This window comes from Argentina anserina, chromosome 5 (genome assembly GCF_933775445.1).
Source record: "Argentina anserina chromosome 5, drPotAnse1.1, whole genome shotgun sequence".
NCBI lineage: Eukaryota > Viridiplantae > Streptophyta > Magnoliopsida > Rosales > Rosaceae > Argentina > Argentina anserina.
In genome coordinates, this window is record NC_065876.1 from 10295605 (window position 1) to 10316491 (window position 20887).

The 20887-nt window shown below is 37.9% G+C and overlaps 2 protein-coding genes and 4 non-coding genes across 6 annotated transcripts; 1 reads left to right on the top strand and 5 right to left on the bottom strand.

Annotated features, from left to right (window-relative positions):
- Positions 1–7229: 7229 nt before the first annotated feature.
- LOC126793283 (putative glucuronosyltransferase PGSIP8) lies at positions 7230–11523 on the top strand. The gene is made up of 5 exons (XM_050519751.1): positions 7230–7776; positions 9431–9689; positions 10006–10207; positions 10297–10444; positions 10721–11523. Exons 1-5 carry the CDS (start codon positions 7490–7492, stop codon positions 11217–11219), a joined length of 1395 nt encoding a protein of 464 aa, XP_050375708.1. The 5' UTR covers positions 7230–7489; the 3' UTR covers positions 11220–11523.
- A 685-nt stretch (positions 11524–12208) lies between these two features.
- LOC126793302 (uncharacterized) lies at positions 12209–14588 on the bottom strand. Its single transcript, XM_050519772.1, has 6 exons — positions 14488–14588; positions 13158–13200; positions 13022–13040; positions 12793–12870; positions 12598–12702; positions 12209–12501 (listed from the first exon to the last, which is right to left on the bottom strand). The coding sequence occupies exons 2-6, from the start codon at positions 13160–13162 to the stop codon at positions 12385–12387; spliced, it is 324 nt and encodes a 107-aa protein (XP_050375729.1). The 5' UTR covers positions 13163–13200; positions 14488–14588; the 3' UTR covers positions 12209–12384.
- On the bottom strand, positions 13457–13528 carry LOC126796566 (small nucleolar RNA Z159/U59). The gene has a single exon (XR_007672406.1). It is a non-coding gene; the product is annotated as a small nucleolar RNA Z159/U59 (small nucleolar RNA).
- LOC126796565 (small nucleolar RNA Z159/U59) lies at positions 13620–13703 on the bottom strand. Its single transcript, XR_007672405.1, has one exon. It is a non-coding gene; the product is annotated as a small nucleolar RNA Z159/U59 (small nucleolar RNA).
- LOC126796562 (small nucleolar RNA Z159/U59) lies at positions 13787–13878 on the bottom strand. The gene has a single exon (XR_007672402.1). It is a non-coding gene; the product is annotated as a small nucleolar RNA Z159/U59 (small nucleolar RNA).
- LOC126796563 (small nucleolar RNA Z159/U59) lies at positions 13967–14058 on the bottom strand. The gene has a single exon (XR_007672403.1). It is a non-coding gene; the product is annotated as a small nucleolar RNA Z159/U59 (small nucleolar RNA).
- Positions 14589–20887: the final 6299 nt, after the last annotated feature.

Consider the following 20887-nt stretch of genomic DNA (forward strand, 5'->3'; position numbering starts at 1 on the left):
AGATCGTCAGAACTTTTGATGAACGTGATTTTCGTGCTGACCATGAAGATGAACCTGCGGCAATCACTGGCAACAACACTAGATTGGACCGAGCTTTTCGGCTAGTACGCGAGACTGTGGGTAACGGCGTCAGACGGTCATCGGAAGCCTTGCAGTTAGATGAGCAAAGCATTCACGCTCTCACCATGATTGCTCTCTAAGCCGTCTAGCTCCATTGCATATTTATAAGTAGGTGAGGCCGTGAGGCTATGCATATGATATCTATAAGAACCTTTATGCATGATATACATGGCATAGCTTTCCTCTTCGGAGGTTTTCATAAATTGATTTGTAACAGACTCGGAATTAATGTCCAACGGTGGCACCGGTGTTGAATCCGGCACCGAGCGATTATCACTATATACATTTATAGTTTTATGCATAATTGACAGTATAGATGATATTTTGTTTTATTTTATGGATTTGGTACTGCACAATTTGGACATGTTTGGACGATCACGCATATTGATTTATGCATTTTTCAGAGCTAGTTTAACAAGCTATGGGAACTATTTTCAACGTGCAGTGGATCCTAAAATCAACTGATGATAGATTATACAATTTATTGATTCTAGTTCGGAAAGCTCTTACTAGCTAGCTAGTTATTTGATCTGCTGTATAGAGATTTGATACGTTCGTGGAAATGGTATAACTATGCATGTACATTCGTCCAGGACTCCAGGGAGTGAAACCGGCCAATTAATGTCGGATCAAGTGAAAATTTGCTGAATTTATTTCTTATTTTTTAGGTTGAAAACTCTGCTGGAAAACCAGTACTACTGTATGCATGTCTAGTCTACAAAAGTCCACTATGTTGATCAGAAGAAATCTACAGCGGGTATTTCACATGATATCCTGAAAAAACCATAAAACTAATCTGGTAAATGGTGTCAATTGTAATAAGCTTAACTCAAAGGTTAAGTATATTGTACTAATTGCAGTCCTTTTAATTACACAAATGAACATGATACATGTATTTTAATAAATCAGCATAGAATCAAACTGGTACAATGCCACTGCGTGTTTTTTTTATGCGAAAGTACAAGGAAAAACCTCTGGAGCAACCGGCCTCAAAGAGGTCAAAATTCACAGGAGCCATAACAGAAGGGGGGAAATGAGAGCTCCAGCATTGGGGTGAAGACAAACCCTGTCCCAAAGTGGCAAGAGAGTTAGCAGCACAGGTTATACGTGGTTACAATCAACTTTTCCACATTAATATCCTCTTGGAGTCCAATGCGACTATATGTGCTTAAGTTAGGGACCTAGGGTAGTGATCAGAGGTTATAATTAGTTAATAAATAGCGCTATAACACAATATAAGGGCCATATCTCCATGGGGTAGCTACTGATGACCGTAAAGAAAGACGTGAACTCCTTCACCTCCGCCAACGCATTCTGAGCCCTAACCTCCGCATCGACGCCTTCAAACCCACGTAGAAAAAGGGCATGTAGACGGCTTCACCTTATTTCGATGATCCGACGTACCGTACGTTGCGATGCGGCCAATTTTCATCAAATTGATGCTTGTTTCTGAACGTCACCGCCTATGACACCTTGAATAGCACTGACGTGCCTTCCTCGTGAGCGAAGAAAATGCTGATCTTGAACGGCTGGTTCGTCCCGGGAACACAGTGGGCGCCAGATCCAGCGTCAGGAACCAGCTGGTCACGTTGGTCAGGCCTTGTATTTCGGGTTTGAGTTAGTGAATTGAAACTAGCTAGGGGTCATTGATAAGAAACTCCTATGTATATCGATAAGCTAGCATTGGGACTTGAGGTTCACATGTTATATGTGTTTAACTCATGCCTCCTGGCCTTTGGTACATATATAGCACAGTCTGCATGGCCTCCTTTCTCTACCGTTTCCTTGTTTTATGCAGTAATATCTACAACTACAAGGCATCAGGCATGCGTCAGGTTTCTATATATGTATGTATCAAGCTAGGATTCCGATTTGGAGTGGGCTAGAAAAAAAAAATTAATGAACGTTCACTACATATATATTTTTTTGTAAATTAAAGTTATTAAATCATGTATTAAGATAACTATATATGGCCATATATAATCTCAATTTAACAATAGTACGATGAGAATTATGATATCTTATTGAATTCAAATCAATTTGACTTAGGATATCAATAAATTAGCATGAGGAATTAAATCACAATCATATGGACTTGTACTTGGTCACTAGAGAGAGAACAACAACCGTTTTAGAGAGGCAACGGGTAAAGAATTTTGACCTAATTCTCTATAAAAAAGCAAGCCGAATTATTAATTGAATTACTTAATAAAAGAAAAGTTTATATTTGAAATATATATGAACTAAGTTAAAAACATATGGGCTAAGTATTTAAATTTAGGGTGGCTTAATTTTTAAAACTAAATAATTTACACTAACATTAAGTTACAAAGTCAAAAAAAAAAATTTGAGAATTTGGGATGGGCTGTTGCCCACCATAGCATGTATGTAACTACGTCTTGTGTATATCACTATGTATCTAGCTTGAATTTGGACGTTGATTGTAAAATATTATAATGATGAATTTGTTCATGTATTTTCCCACATATGATTGCAGCCCTTTCGTAAATTAGCTATATAGTACGTAGGGAAAGTTTGTCCATGAATGCCAAGTCTATGATGAGTAATTTAGCGGTCGGAAGTCGAATACTTGGATGCACGTTCATGGCGTTAATTTTTTGTCCTAACGTACTGTACGTGTTGATCGTCAATTAATCCTCTAGTATGCTTCAAAAATTCAATTACTGAAATGACTCAAATGAGCAGCGCTAGCATGGTAACTTTGAAATTTGCAACCTCAAGTTTGAAGGCAACTGCGAGTTGTTAATGAAGGAATCAATGACTTGGGGTATTTCTTCCCTAGTTTATGGCATTTTGCACTAAATTCCACTTAAACATAGGTCACCGAGTTCGTAGCTGTGCATTTTTAGTTGAAGCTGTAGTGGTTCGTCCGGCATAGGAGATTGTTATTGGGAACGAATCCTTTCCTCTTTCTGTTTCAGTCGATCTTTCAGATAATTATCATCTCAACTAGCACTGGAGGGGAGATGCCCTATCATATATATTGTAATTTGTATTTTTACCAACATTCTAGGTGTTGTTGTGTCACTTTTGTGTGTGTGTGTTACGAACGAAGTGCACAAACATGTTGGCAACAAATATTGGGCTGTCCGTCTAAATTTTTTTTTTAATATATATAGACTCAATCATAGTATAACCTTCTTACTATAACGCTTCTTTCCCCTATTCACTGACCAAATAAATAAAGATTCAAATCCAATTAGCATCGGTGAGATTCAGAGCCTATATTGATTTTAGTTCTAATTGATTTCTTTCACTAAAATGCTAAAGTTTAAACTTCAAAGTCAGTCCGAATGAAATTACCTATATGTTCTAGGGTTCATCTAGATGCACGATGGAGTGTGTAAGATTATATTGTGTTTTACTGTATGCATTCCACTCCATAGTGCCATACCTATTTGAAACTATAAACCTATTTCAAGCCTTTTCCAAACTCAAGGCCAATACATTATGCACATACAAATCACAAATGTCTTTTTCCTAATTTCAAGCCTTTCCCAAACTCATCAATCAAGTGATGTCATTCTATCTACCACCATGTACAAGAAATGAAGTTGAACAAATTAAGGAAGAAATCCAATTCCTTCCGTCGACATCCCCCGCTCCGATCATATTCTATAAAAGACCGAGTACGCGTATGCGTTGCCACATGCTAACCACTGTGTGGTTCAAACCGCAGGAGTAAATAATTCAATTGAATACGTTGGTATATATATATATATATATATATATATATATATATATATAAGTGGAAATGATCGACCCTCTTACGAGTTACGACTTGTTAACATAAATCCGTTCAGATCAACCTTCCTTGCATTGGACTGGCATCATATTTTCGAAGTATTTAAAAGACTACGTTGCACGAGATAATTATCGGGGGCAGTATTCGATCGGGAGCTAGTTGATTAACCCATTAAGGTTTGTATAAATCCTAAATTAGGTCTTTTATTTTTCATCAAAGATAATTCATTCACTTAAAAATAATTACAACGAGTTCAGATCATAATTCATCAGAGATGAGTTTAGTTCACCAGATTTCAGAAAACCTGTCTAGAGAACATAAAACATACGGGGGGACCTAGACTCTAAAAACAAAACATGACACGACAATGATAATAAGACTAGACTAGCAGCATCCGGTTGAATCTGATCATGGTCGATTATGAAGGAGAAAGCGAAGCCCAGAACCCTTTTACGCCATAACCTTTGACAACTCAAATCGATGAAGTTAGCCCAGCCAAGAGGCCCAAAACAGAAATAAGCAACATAAAACAAGAGACACGAGCCCAAGGCCCAAGACGACAACAACAACGCCAACCAAGCCATAGACGCAGAGCAACTACACCACCTTGCCAAATGTCGGGCCGAGCAAAACCTCAACCCAAAGGCCAAAAACCAACCATCAGCTTTTCGGCAGCCGAATAGATCGAATGAAATCGGAATCAAGAACCTCCAAGTAAGGATGGGAAGGGAGACGAACTCCAAGCAATCACCAATACGAGGTGAACTATATTCAAGTAATAAAAAGAGAAGCCGGAGCCCCTAGAAGCAGAAAAAACTTCCAAATCTAGTTCCGATCCGAGAACAACAGAGATCAAAGACGCAAAGAGTGCCATCCAAGATGTCGACACCGATTGAGAGAGCAAGTCTGATCCAGATCAGAACACGACAGAAGCCAACCAGATCGAATCAGATTTGTCCCTCCGACAATCCACAACAAAGAAGCGACTCCACACCTCCAAACCTCCAACACCCCATCCATCAGAACAAAAGGAAAAACGCCCCTGCATCATCGCAGCTACACTACCATCCCTACCGGAACAGAGATGCAGTGGCAACCGGACGGGAGGGTAACGATGGCTCTCTCCAAATTAGGTCTTCTGAAATCCGCAATCTCAATAAAAATGGTCGATCATCCATTGAATTTATAATAAATGGAACCACCTATCGAGAAATTTAAGAGCATCCGGGGTCATATAGTGTAAATCTCATACTATAAAATTCATCCACATGCTTATGTACATGATTAATTGAGTTGGTTACTAACCATTATTATTATTATTATTATTATTATTATTATTATTATCTAGGCAAACAAATTTCTATCTTTGATCTGTATAAACTATGGACGTACTAAATAAGCCTAAAAAAATATCAGTCTCCCCGAGCTCCGCTAACCTCGGATCGTTTAGGATCTCAGGAAAAAAATTTGGATTCCCTCCGACGATGTGTCCATTGACGCGGCTATCGGATGTGAGTTGGGCCGGGTCAACAGGTGGCCTGGCTTGCGAGGCTGATGGTGGTGGTTTGTGAGAGTATGGCGGCTCCGGGTGTAGCTTGATTTGTGGTTTCTAGTCATTTTTGCAGTGCGTCAGCGGCGGCGATGACTGGTCGACTTCAAGGTTCTAGTCGGGATTCCCTGATAGTCTGAGTTGGTTCGAGAAAGGTGTAGAGAAGGGGAAGGAACAGTCCGACATTGATCTCGGATCTGGGTGTCTAATCCAGTTCGGAGTTTGGTGTTTCTATTATTTGGTTGATTTCAGTGAAGGTGGTGTCTTCTTGCCGTCGTGGGCTTGGGCATGAAATTTTGGTGTCGGTGGGCGTCGATGGCGCGACTGCGGTGCTAGAGGCCGAACTCAGGACGGTAGGTCGATTGATTTGTGGTTGCGTCTCTTGTATTTCCTTGTGGTGGGCATGGGCTCTGTGGGCCCAAGATGAGTGTTGTTAAGTGGGTTTGGGCTGGTTTGGTGTAGGCCTGTTTTTTTGGATTTATAGTCAGGTTGTGTCGTCCCTCCTCTATGTGTGAGTTGGGTTTAGGGTGTTGGTTGGTTCGAGAGTTTGTCGTGTCGTTAAGTGCATATGTTTATGGTGCATGTCATGTCTAGAGATTATCTTAATGTCTGTGCTTTATAGGTGTCAATGTAATGGAGAGGCTGTCTCTGCAAATATGTCGGAGGTTTTAGTATGTGATGCTATTGGAGCGGTTCTTTTCTTGAGATTGGCGACGAGTATGATATCGACTACTTATGTAATCGGTTTTTCATTGGTTTGATATTGGGCATTCTTGGTTCATGTTTATTGTTTTCTTGTAATAGTTCTGTGACTATTATTTTTTAGGAACGAGTGTGGAGAACTTAGTTCTTCCATGGAGTGTTCCTCTTAGTGTAATTGTAATATCATTTTAGTGAAAATATAGCTTCATTTTCTCTCAACAAAAAAAGAGACAAAAAAATTATGGACGTACTTCTTGGACATATATGGTGGTTTTTGATAAGGATTTTGATTTATTCTAAAAGAACCTATTATAATTTTTCTATGAGACTATTTAATCGTTCAATTGTATCGAACAAATGAATAATTTCCAAAACAGTTTATCTTCTATAGCAATAGAGTTCACAATATGGGGATACTCATCATGACAGGTAAATTGTAGATCAAGTACGTAATACAGAGATAATTTCTTAATCCCCGGCCCTTAAATCGATATTAATGAGATCATCAATATCATCTTTATTTCCAAGTACTCATTTCAATCAAAGTACTCAATATATTTTGTTCGTAATTATATATCACGATTTTGCTACATCCATCAGCTACTATCGAAAGTGAATATTATTGGCTGACGTTAACAAGGAGGCAATGCCAACCGGTACCAGAAGAACAAGAATCCATTTCTCTGGACATGGCATGACAAGGTAACCATTGTTATTGACAACAATTTGGATATAGTAATGTCTGCCTCCTCGCGAATTATTTTGAGAACTACATAAGATATAGTAACGAAATCTCAGCTGTCACATTAAACAGTAAATGCAATCGAAAATCATCAAAAATAAAGGCACCCATCTATAGTTGTTGGTAACCTAAATTTTACTCCACAGTCGACACGCTCAACAAAACTTTCCGATTTCTTCCACCACTCCTTGACTCCCCTCCACATGGCAGCCACACATTGGCTTCACCACAGTAATGGACCAAATGTATATTATCTAATAAATTTTCCAAAAAAATATCTGCCTCCCCACCATAAGAAGCACTGCGCGTCGTTCCCCTACGCTCTTCACCGGCTTCGTCTGAAAAAAAAAAAAACTTAACGTATTACACCAATCATACAATAAGGAATAAAGCCTGCACCCCTTCTCGACCGTTAAACTACGAACACCAACGGTTCAGATCCCACAAGGATCTTGTTTCTCTCTCTGTCTTCATAAAACTCTTCCCTCGTTGTTACCTAAACATTAGTTCAAACTCTCTCTCTCTCTCTCTCTCTCTCTCTCTCTCTCTCTCTCTCTCTGCTGTTATATTAAAGTTCGCAATGGCTTTTCGGTGTTAGTAAGAGGCGAAAATGGTGAGGGGCAGCATTGGAATTTTAAAGACACTGGCGGTGTTGTTTCTTGCAGTATGGCAAACGGCGGCGTATAGGGAGCTGAGCCGGCAGCCGCAGCAGGAGCAGGAGCAGCAACAACAACACCGGAATGCTTACGCCGCGATGATGTACATGGGGACGCCGAGGGACTACGAGTTCTATGTTGCCACACGTGTCATGATCAGATCACTCGTCAAGCTCAACGTGAAGGCGGATCTCGTCGTCATTGCCTCGCCGGACGTTCCACTCCGATGGGTCCAAGCCATGTAAGTATACCCAGTCCCTTGTCTTTTGCATTCCTGGTATTCCCTGTTCTTGTGGGCTTAACGTGACATTAGAAAACGCTAGTGTTTTTTTCGTTACACCAAAACGTTGGTGGCCAAGCTCTCAGGGTCCTCTTTCGGGTCAAGTTTGGTGTAAACTAGGTCTGATGGGGTGTTGAAAACGGTAGCCAGTTCGGTCGAGGCCACTCGTTTTCCGGTGGAGTTAGACTCAGCGGAAAGATATTATTGTCGAGGGTTCAGCGACTCCTTTTAAGGATAAGAATATGGTTGGTATTTACCATATTTGTTGCCATTTCGAGTCATAGGGCACGTGTTGTGTGATCACCCATCGTTGACTATCCGGTAAGGACGGGCAGGTGGTAGTGTCACTTGGGAAAAAAAGATCTAGATGTTACGACGGATGGCACATTGTGGTTGGTTGGACTTGAAGTCGATGTAACCCAAGTGGAAAACATTGTTTTCGACGAACCTAGGACTTAGGACTAAATATTTTCGGCTTGCAATGTAGTTTAATTTCTTCATCAATGTTAGGTTAATATGTAGGAACTGTAGGAATCCGGATTGATATTAACCTTTTACGGCTTCTTGATTAAAATTTTAGGAACAAAAAAGAATTATATCTCTGTTTTGATCTAAGGGACATTCGAAAGTGCAATAATTTTAAACATTTGACTCATTTGAGACCTCTTTAAGCAAGATTGTTGATGACACGCGCATAGAATGTTAGAGTAGCTCAAGTTCTTGGAAAATGATTCCTAGAAAGGAATGTGTTAGCACAGATAAATGTTTTATATCCGGATATTGTATTCCTAATGGAACAAATATTCATCTACAATTCCAAATTGATTTGGTTCTATCTATATATGTAATCTAGAGCAAGCACTTATTGGTGCTTCGTTTGTCATTATGTGGTTTGTCAGATAGCCCTTTCCCTTGTCACATCAATACTAGTTGACAAATGACAACTTGGCATCTACACAATAGCTCATCCACATCCCCCCAGCCAAGAACTTAAGGGCCTACATGTTCAATCGGTAGAGAACTGCATAAGGAAATGCCATGAAGAATGAATGAGAAGTTTCGTATATTAAAAAAAATGAATAAGAAGTTGGCCAAAAGTGCTATCACGCTTCAGAGCATGTGATGATTAATGGCTCGAGTTTAGAGTTGGTAAAAAATAGAGGCAAGTCATGTAACACTTCAAAAAATTGGAGTAATACATGTTCCGCAGCTAGTACAAACCCAAACTACCAAAATTGCATAGACTAATTAAAGAGTCATTGCCTAAGAAAATCAGCAGAGATTATCAGCAAGGAATCATCTTCATGATTCATGATCGTGTTGATGGTTACAGGACGACACTATTGTTTGTTCGTTTGTTGGATTATAGATAGATGACTAAACCAGATATAAGGCATGGAAGGTTCTGATCATTGAATTGCATTAGTGTACTGGCGTTCTTTTGGAAAGAACTTCCTCTATAAATTAAGTTTCACGCAATAATGTAGATTCATTTCTCTCTTAGAATTAGATAGCATAACCACTAGCATGCGTAGATAAATAACTAAGATAAGTTACATTCTTTTAGCTATTAAAGCATTAGAAGTTTAGAACAAGTTCTGTTATTGCGACTCAGGGAACAGGAAGATGGGGCAAAGGTGGTGAGAGTGGAAAATCTGAACAATCCATACAAGGATCAGCACAATTTTGATAAAAGATTCAAGTTAACCCTGAACAAGCTCTATGCATGGAGCCTAGTGCAGTATGACAGGGTGGTCATGCTCGATTCAGACAATCTCTTTCTCCAAAATACTGATGAGCTCTTCCAATGTGGTCAATTTTGTGCTGCTTTCATTAATCCTTGCATCTTTCACACTGGCCTCTTTGTGTTGCAGGTAATTGATACAACTTCATATTTTGTTTGAATATGTTTAAAGTAGAGAATAACCATTTAATCAATGACAATGATTTTTGTAGCTGAATATGTCTTTACAAAAGCTGTCTTTGTTTTCATTCTGCACTTTGAATTCGATTGTGTTAAATAAATTGTACGTTCGTAACACTCATAAGTCATAACTGTAGTTGGAGAATTACAAACCTGAAGTGTCAGTAACAATGGTAGCATTACTCCTTAAAACTAGTTGAACTCAAGTGGAGTCTAGTCTGAGTTGAGTTCCGTTCTTTTCACACATTTCATTTCTTCTATTGCAGCCATCAATGGAAGTGTTCAAGGACATGCTCCATCAGTTGGGTATTGGGAAAGACAATCCTGATGGTGCTGACCAGGGTTTTATTGGTGGTTACTTCCCTGACTTGCTTAGTCAGCCCTTATTCCATCAACCTCCTGATGGCTCCAAGCTTAATGGAACCTACAGACTTTCTTTGGGATATCAAATGGATGCTTCTTATTACTGTAAGTGAATATCAAATATTAGACCGCAGGTGTTTGCTTGTCAAACCTTGGTTTCTCATAGTTACTTGGCCTACTTCTATCTGATCCAGATCTTCGACTACACTGGAGCGTACCCTGCGGACCTAACAGCGTGATTACTTTCCCTGGTGCACCATGGTTGAAGCCATGGTATTGGTGGTCGTGGCCTGTGCTTCCATTGGGCATTTCGTGGCATAAACAACGTCATAATACTCTCGGGTAAGAGCAAATCCTTTAATATTACTCGGTTATCATTTGTCACCAAATTAACGAGTTGAGTACATGCCACTATCTTACTTGTTGTAAGTGATCAAGGTTCAGAACAGATAAAGAATTACACCAATGAATTACTTGTGTTCTTGTCTAAACACCTTTAAACTTGATCAATACAACCTGAGTGCTCCTTCCCTACCCGGAACTAACAATGTTTTTACCTCATTTGAGCAATAGACCCCTATTAATTTCTTGCGGTCTTAATTGTCCTCTGTGCTACAGGTATGGTGCAGAGATGCCTGTGTTCGTTTTCCAGGTCTTCATACTTTTTGGAATACTAGCAATGACACGACTAGCACGCCCCAACATGTCAAAATTGTGCTATAAGCGCTCGGACAAGGGCATAATACACACAGCCCTTAAGCTAATAGCTATGTTATCCATTCTAGCTGCTTACACAGTACCTTTCTTGGTCATTCCTCACACGATTCATCCAATATTAGGCTGGAGTCTATATTTCCTAGCTTCTTTCACTCTCTGCTTCATTGCAATCAATGCATTTTCGCTACCAATGCTGCCTGTATTAGTACCGTGGATTGGCATTTTCGGTGTCCTTTTGGTCATGGTCTGTCCTTGGTTTCCAAACGGTGTTGTAAGAGCTCTCTCAGTGTTTCTCTATGCATTCTGTGCAGCACCATTCTTATGGGTGGCCATCGTGAAGATCATGACATCTCTTCAAGCTTCACTTGAAAGGGAAGCATATTTTCCTAAAATTGGGTGAATCCTCTCCTAGGGTCTGAAGTTTGAACATTGATAAGGCATTTACAGGTCCTAGCAAGATACTGCTAGAACTGGAAGAGGAAGACAAGTTTCAGTCAGATGTAGCAACTTCGTTGGAAGTTTGTCAACTTTGGGGATGAGGCAGAATGAGTAAAATGGAAGCAGCGATTTTGCATAATTTTCCGTGGCCTTTGTACTAAAAATCGCATTGGTATTAGTTTGAACCGAACAGCAAGGGACTGGCACAAGGAAAACCATCTGTATTTATACCAAATTGCTATTATTTGATTTTGGCTTTATATGGTCTAGGATTAGTGGTAAGCCTATTTTGTTACAACGCCTACTTTACAAAGTAATACTTGGGTTATTTTACACTGAAACTCAAGTACACTTTCAAAAAAACAGTCGCCAAATTTGCAATGCATCAAAAGTGACAGGTTAAGTTCAGAACTCTTGTGAAAGAAGAGAAAACACTAGTTTGCAATGCATCAAAAGTGACGAGGTTTCCAAGCTAAAATTACTTCTTTTTTATTTGAAAGATATTATTCCAATGGGGAAAAAGAAAAAACACACCAAATGGCTAATTTATTCGAAAACAGAACTCCAAAAACAAAGAGTACCGTCGAAATCACATGCCTGACTGACTATAACTAACGAAGAGACGCAAATGAAAACAAAAACCATGGAAGAACAATCACCTAGCCCATTAGTCCAGAGATTTAACTTAATGGGAAGAGATTTTGAGGTTGAGGGACTTGTTGATCCACGCCTTCCAGCTCCCACTCCCCTTGCGAGAAATCGCAGCTGCTGGAATTTCAGCCTCAGGCATTTTCACAGGCTGAGGGCTTCTTGCATAGCATAAAGTTCCGAGATCCTTGTGATCCAATTGCGTCCCATGGACTCAGCATCAAGACCGGCTAAAATGACTTTGTTAAAGAGGTTATGCAATTCAAAATATACCACAATTAAAAGACAACAGTGCCAAAAATGGAGTCTCAAACATATCCTTGTCATTCATTAGTCTAAATAACTAATTAGCGCGCAATTTTTCCAGACTACGGATGAAGGCGCAGTTGCTTATGTGCAACTTTTAGGGGATGTACAATCTACCACTCGTACAAAACCCATTTCTACAAATCCTTGGAATTCCAAAAGCTGTATTACATTTACTTAGGATTCCTAAGTACAATAATCACAGAATCACCGCGGAGGAACATCTTGCTGATGAATCTATCTTTGTTGACCGGTTGTGCTTTCTTCTTGCCCTTTCCAGTTTTTGGGACCTGCATTTGGATACATAGATTAATACAGATAATTCACAAAAAATGAAGGAACATATTGAAAAAAAAAAACAAGGAATCATGAGTTGTGGAAAGTACCTCAGTCCACATCTCCTTAACATTCTCAAGGACCATGTTGCAATGCCTATCAAAAGCCCTCACACGGCCAAGAAGCTTCCTGTTATTACGACAATTGATGAGGACCTGCTTGCACAATTACAGCCAAACTGAATTAGAAATATAAACATTAACCAGTGATGAAAAGAACCCTAATATTGTAACCATATAGCTTACCTGAGTGTTGTTTTTGACACTCATCATCAGAACAGAAAGCGGACCAGTATTGAACTCCTCTTCCTCATTCTTGGTACCCTGATGCAATTAAGTTGGATGAGAACCAGTGGTTACAAAGAGATAGAAGCAGTTATAAGGTTAAGAATCACTATCTTTAACATTTTAATATTGATCCAGAGTGTGGTGAAACAATATTTAGTAAAATTAGCTCAAGGAAAGTATAACTTACATCTTCCTCCATTGGCCGACTGGAAAAGTGGGAATAATCACAAAACGAAAATGAATAGCAAATGTCAGTATTTCAGTGAAAAAGACATCCAACAACCAGATCAATAACAAGTCAAAGAGGTTATACAAATTCATACCTCATCTTGAGCCAATGGACAGGTTTCTACACTTAAAGTCAACCTGGCAAGGAACACATCAATCAGATTAGAAACAGTACTGAAGGACATTTCATGTTCTAAATGAATAACAGCATAAACATCATTTAAAACAAAAGACGAGCCATAAAAGAGTAATCCAATAGTCTAAAACATGGCCAAAATGACCAAACATTGTTGCAAACAAACAAACAGGAGAAGGTTTCACACATAAAATCTATCCCTAGAAATATAATTGTACCAGTATAAGTATAATTTTAATTTTAAGCAGGCATAAATAAGTTCCTTCAGATCAGGTCTCCAGAATTTTCTGCATCGAGCACCTCAGTAAGTTTTAATTCATCATCAGGACTTTACAGTAATATAAAAAATACCTAAAATGGACAGTCACCTAATCAAACAGGACAAAATATTCAAGAAACTCTCTATGGTACACATATACAAGCCTCTTCAGTTCAGGTCTCCAATATTTTTCCGCATGAAATATCTCGGAAGAACGAAAGTATTTTTTGATTCATCATCAGGGGCATACAATAGACATAAGAATCGATTCAAATACAGTGGTATACATCCTAGACTATATAAATTCAATATAAGTTCATAAAAACAGGCCCCCTTCAGTTCAGGTCTCCAAAATTCTTCCACACAGAGCATAAAGCATCTCAGAAGAACGAAAGTATTTTGTGAAATCATCATCAGGGGCACTACAGATTCATTAATCACATAACTTTTATTTTGCCAAAACATTTTCGAGTTTTAAATCACATAACCTAAAAGGAGATATAACAGTAGCCTCTTCAGTTCAGGTCTCCAAAATGTTTCCACATTGAGCATAACGCATCTCGGAAGAACGAAAGTATTTTTTTGAATCATCATCAGTGGCAACATTAAGTCTCAAAGTAGTCAACAGGAAAACAATGTTAACCGAAACTTCGTTAATTTCGGCAAACAAATCAACCTCAAGTTCATATCAGATTAAATTAATAAAAATAAAAAACCACAGCTGAATCACAAGAAAAATCGTAATGCTCGAATTGGATTCTAAATTTGTTTAAAAGAAAAAATAACTAATCCGGAACTGTGTGGAATACACCTGGAGCTTATATCAAAGCAGATCACAGAGAAGGCTTTTATTGATAAACCAAGTACTCAAAATGAGTTCATTATCAGCTTAAGATACAAGGACTGTTTCGATGCTTTTGAGCTACAACAGATCAAATAACCAGATCGAAAACAGATTCAAAGTAAGAAACTTCAATCAAAGGAGCGAAGAATAAAGAAGCTGAATTAAAAAGATGGGAGAGGTTCTTACCGATAAGGATAGAGAGAAGAAAGAGAGGCGGTGAGGAGTGAAAGAGTGAGGGAGCTAGGGTTTATGTAAAGGGTCGATGACAAAAGAGAGAGGGGAGACGAATTGAAATATAAGGGGAAAAATTTAGGTTCGGCCTATTTGGGCTTAAACATACAAAACTAATGGATGTGAAAGCCTATTTGTTTATTGACCAAAAAAAAAAGCCTATTTGTTTTTGATGAAACCGAAGGAGGAATTCAAGAAATTTTCTTCTCTGATAATGTTCAAATTGTTTGTTCAATAACTTAAAAAAATCGATTAAAAAAGGAAAGAGCTTATAAACAAATTTGTGTACTTTGGTACATTCCACGTTAGAATATGTCTAAATGGCACCTATCGTTTTAAAACATATCTTCTATTTGGGCGACATAAAATTTTAGCCTTTATTTTACTATATAAATGGTACGATTGATGTCGAAAATAAAAAATTCAATTCAATCAAAAACTTACGTGTTAATTTTGTGACTTTTGTCCAAAATGAAAATTTCAATTTGGCTAGTAAGTACTATGTTAAAATTTGTGTAAATGAGATATGTTGTTTAAAAACCAATCTTCTATTTGGGTGAGAAAAAACTCTTAATCCTTTTTTGACTTCATAAATAGTCCAATTGATGCCGAAAATAAAAAATTCAATTGGACTAGAAAATAATAGGTTAGTATATGTCGAAAATGAAAAATTCAAATTTGGCTAGAAAGAACCATGTTATAATGTGTCTAAATGAGACCTATCGTTTAAAAACTTATATTCTATTTGGACGAGATAAAATTTTAGTCCTTTTTGTGCTTTATAAATAGTCCAAGTGATGTCGGAAATGAAAAATTCAAGTTGTCCATAAAGTTACGTGTTAGTTTTTGTTCAAAACTAAAATTTCACTTTGGTTAGAAACTTATGCGTTAGTTTTATCCAAAATGAAAATTTCAATTCAGCCATAAATTACACGTCAGTTTTTGTCCCAGTTGGAAAATTCAAATTTACTAGATTGTACCACATTCGAATATGTTTAAATAAGACCTATCATTAAAAAACCATTCATCTATTTGATCTTAAACCTTTGTTTACTTTGTAAATGGTCCAAGTGTTGTCCAAAGAGAAAAATTCAATTTAGCTAGAAAGAACCATGTTTGTTTTTGAAATATGGATGAAATTATATTAATTAAATAAAGAATACATAGAGTGATGTCAAAACATCGAAAAAATAATAAAAGATAACAAAATGCACATATGTATCTAAGGTAACTGATAGAGCAACAACTCGTAACTAAATGCACAAACGCATCAAGGTGTAAAAGTAACTAGGTAACCATGTGACTTGATGCGCTAAGGCATCGCTGCACTGCATATATCACAGAAGCAGTGTAAAAATGAGAGTAAATGTAACTGTAACCATAACCAAGGAGATCGATAACCACTAAGAGCGACAAAAACTCAAGTGTTGGAAACCAACCTATCAAGCACAAATCCTAGGACAATAAGAGCAGTTGTTTCGGATTTATCCGAATACGTGCACATCATGGGTCCCAAATATGGATCCAAATCTGACTCGAAAATAAGTGAGCAACCATGAGAGGCAAGAACAACCTGATTCCACCAGCCCAAAAGGTTGGGCTTCCTGGGGGAGGTGGCCCAATTGGGTGTACTCGAGCCACCCAAGTGATTGGGCACCCAAACACTTCCGAACGGAGCAGCTGCCCCAGTCTCCTCTGATGGAGCAAGGAGACCATTCTTCGGTTGCCGCCAAAGCATCAACTGATGCCACCATTCACTGCTCGACGACGATGGGGCTAACCCACCTGGAACTAAGCACTGCCTCCGTCAGACTACAGACCAAGAACTCAACCTAGCCAGAACACGAACTCACCAACGCTCCAACCAAAGCCATCCATGCCCCCAGTCAACTCTGTCGGCTTGCACTTGATGACGACTTGGATCCCAGATTTGGATCTAGGAGCTCCAATCAGGCCCGCCACCTATCCGGTCTTCGACATCGTCGTCTAAAGCAATGCAGCCGCATTGTCCTTCTCCTCCACCTGTCTAGCACAAGGCTAGATTTTCTCCATAAGCCCAACGAGAAGACTCCCTGAGCCTTTGCCACTGCCACCCTCTAGTTTCAAATCAAAGGGAGAGGACAATTGTATTCCCCTCTAAGAGGAAGGGATTTTGCCAAAGTGATTAGGCAACCAACGGCCGCCACCCCCCTAACCCTAGCAGAGCTCTGCTAGGTATTTTCATGTAACATCTAATAAACTTAGAAAGAACCATGTTAGAATGTGTTTAAATGAGACCTATCATCAAAAAAGTTATTTTCTATTTGGACGAGATAAAATTTTAGTCCTTTTTGGGCTTTATAAATAGTCCAAGTGATGACGAAAATGAAATTTTCAATTTGCCCATAAAGTTGAGCGTTAATTTTTGTCCAAAATGAAAAGTTCAATTTTACTAGATTGTACCCGTTAGAATCTGTTTAAATAAGATCTATCATTTAAAAACCAATCATCTCTTTGATCTTAAACCTTTTTTACTTTGTAAATAGTCCAAGTGATGTCGAAAAAGAAAATTTTAATTTGACCAAAAAGTAGTACGTTAGTATATGTTTAAAATGAAAAATTCAATTTAGGTAGAAAGAACCATGATAGAATGTGTTTAATTGAGACATATCATTAAAAACTTATCTTCTATTTAGATGAGATAAAATTTTAGTGCTTTTTAGACTTTATAAATAGTCAAGTGATGTCGTAAATGAAAGTTTCAATTTTCCCATATAAAGTTACATGTTAGATTTTGTCTTAAATTAAAATTTGAATTTGGCCACAAACTTACGCATTAGGTTTTGTCTAAAATGAAAATATCAATTCAGTCAAAAACTTACGCGTTAGTATTCGTGCAAAATGAAAAATTTAATATGGCTAAAAAGTACTCCATTAGAATCTGTTTAAATGAGACGTATCGTTTAAAAACTAATCTTCTATTTGAGCTAGATAAAATCTTAGTCCTTATTAGACTTCATAAATAGTCCAAGTGATGTCTAAAATGAAAAATTCAATTTGATCAGAAAGTAATACGTTAGTATGTAACTATGTATACGTTGAAAGTGAAAAATTCAATTTGGCTAGAAAGAACCATGCTAGAATGTGTCTAAATGAGACCTACCGTTTAAAAACGTTTCTATTTAGACGAGATAATTTTTTAGTCCTTTTTGTGCTTTATAAATAGTCCAAGTGATGTCGAAAATGAAAAATTCAATTGCCATAAAGTTATGTGTTAGTCTTTTTCCAAAATTAAAATTAAAATTTGGACAGAAACTTACGCGCACGTTAGATGGATGGACCAATTTGTAAGTACATTTTTTGATCAAGAAGTTGTTATTGTATATTATGAAATGGTAGAATCAGAGAAAAAATTCTTCTTCGTTCCACCATTTCAAGAAGTAGCAAGTTATTGAATTAGCTTAGCACACAATATTATAGGTGAACCCACACTCAAATCATATATCAAGTACATTAATCCAGCTGATCGATCTGCCCTAAATAAATAATCGATATGTACAATCGAATTCACCTATAGAACATGGGTGGAACGAAGAATTCAAGATGGGTACGGCTACTTTTCACGTGCATAATTTTTTTTTTGTATTATATGCAGTACATAGACCGTAGTTATGCATGACATCTCAAATTCCTAATTAGAAATAAACATATTTATTCCTATTTACTATTTACCATTCTATATTTCTATTTCTAAATGACTAAAACATAAATAAGAATGAGTAAAGTAATGCCAGTAAGTAAGCTAGTAAGTTGGTTTGCCTCACCAGAACTTACTATGTGTAGAAACATATATGTCAAGTGGTTGATTAAAAATAATGATATCTTACAATCAACAAACTTTTATAAATAAAAAAAATACATGTTGTATCACTTGTATGAAATCCAAATTCAAGCAACTATACACAACCGGAGGATCATCTGATGCAGTCATCTTTTCCATCATTGTGCAACTCGAAAACTACCTAATCATACACAAGAGTGAAAGAGAGTCAGCTCAACACAAAACTAAAACAAGACAGTTATGCAAGTTAGGAACACTAATGATGCCTCTTCTATTGATATGTTCATATCTCCAGTATAAGAGTAATGCAAAATTCAAGCCAACAACATCCTATAAGCTCATTCGACTATGAAATTTGGTTATGCAAAGAGCTGGAAGCATGATGAAATAATCATATTGAAACACAAGCATTCAAACTCATGAAAATACAAACACAAACTCAATCCACTTATCAATATAACATGAAAAGCTCTTGTCTAGATAAAACGAAATCAAAAAATGATCAACACAAGGGGCTCTGTGATGTTTTACCACACTGTTGACCCAATTAGCATACCTGTCAATACGGGTTGGGTCTTGTTGTTTCGGTCTGACACCCTCCTTGCTACTTAGCATTTTCTTGGTGTCAAAATTCATGACACTGATGTATTCCCACACAAAACACCATCTCTTAGACTGATGCAACATATCAACAAAACACTAAATGCAAAACAAGTCATCTAATTGCTGAATTTAAGGATGTAACCACCAAAACCCATGATTAATTGCAAGCTAAACTTATAAATCTCAACAAGAATCAATGAAATTTGAAATACCCATACCTAATCGTAATGTGAAATCCTAATTTGGAGTTGGAGATTTGGATCAGTAAGCTAAATCAGGTGAGGAGTTGAGGACCCAAGGACGTGACGACTGAGGAGCTTCTTCAGGTCGGCCATGCAGGTCTTAGCAGCAGATTAGGAAGAAGTGAAGAAGAGAGAAGAATATTAGAAGAGATGAAGTGGAAGTGAGGAAGTCGACAAAATGAGGAGTTGAGGACTAATGGCAAGACTCTCTAATCATGTTTAGTTATTTTTTTTATTTGGGCTAGTATGAGATATATATATATATATATATGATGCAAGATGAAATAACTCTGTATTATTAAATGATATGGAGACCTATATATATGCATTACAAAACCACAATCTCGTAGGATTCAGAATTATAATCTATTACGGAGATGTTAATTTATCTCCTAACATGAAACCTATTAGGCTAAGACACACATAAGGGTAGAATAGTAATTCTCCCGGATTACTCCCCCTTGTGTCGCATGTCTAGGTTGCATGGCGCACAACGTTGTCTCGGTAAAAACTTTGTCAAGTAAAATAAAAACCTCTTGGGTAAAACAAAAGCTTGATCCAAGGGAAAAAAAGCATAATACACCAACTACTTAAAGATCTTAACATGTGATGTAAACTCCTCCTAAAGTCTACCAAACTCTAAAGTTCAGATAAACGACGCATGCCAATGCTCTTCACATGTTTCACAAAAGTAGATTTATGCAAAGATTTGGTGAACAAATCTGCAACATTAGATTCTGAACTCACTTGATTGATCTAAACATTCAAGAACTTCTGTTGTTGAACGTTGTAGAAAAACTTGGGCAAAATATGATTGGTGTTGTCTCCCTTAATGAAACCTAACTTTGTCTACTCTATGCAAGTAGCATTATCTTCATAAATGCACGTAGGTTGATCAGTTGTAGAGACTAATCCACAAGAATCACGAATATGATAAACGAGTGATCGTAGACAAACACATTCTTTAACTGCATCATGGAGAGCGATGATATCAGCGTGATTCGAAGAAGTAGCAACAAAAAATTGCTTCGTGGATCTCCAAGATATCGACGTATTCCCAATGGTAAACACATAACCAGTTTAAGAACGAACCTTGTGAGGGTCAGAGAGGTACCCTACGTCGGCATAACCAACTAACAAGTTGTTTGGAGTCTTTGCATCGGAGAAACGAGCTGCACGGGACCGGTTACTTCTCTCGGCACCGTGCACGGTCTCCACGCCATGGCGGCCGGCGGTGTCGCTGCGGCGTACGGCGGTGGTGTGGGGAGATACCGTGATGGTGTTCTCTCTGCAATAGGGGTAGAACAATCCCATGTCAAGGGAACATTTCAAGTACCTAAACAAATGCTTTATTCCATTCCAATGACATAGCATAGGTGCGGAGCTAGATCTAGCTAATAAGTTCACTGCGAAAGATATGTCTGGTCTAGTGCATTGAGCAAGATACAATAGTGCCCCAATTGCGCTAAGGTATGGAACTTCAGGACCAAAAACTTCTTCATCATCCTCTTTAAGACGGAATGGATCCTTCTTGATATCTAGACTTTGGACGACTATGGGAATAGATAATGGACTGCATAGATACATATTGAAACGTCGAAGCATCTTCTGTATGTAGTTCGACTGGTGAACAAAGATGTCGTCGGCCCTATGCACAAGCTTAAGGCCGAGACAAAATTTCGTCCTCCCT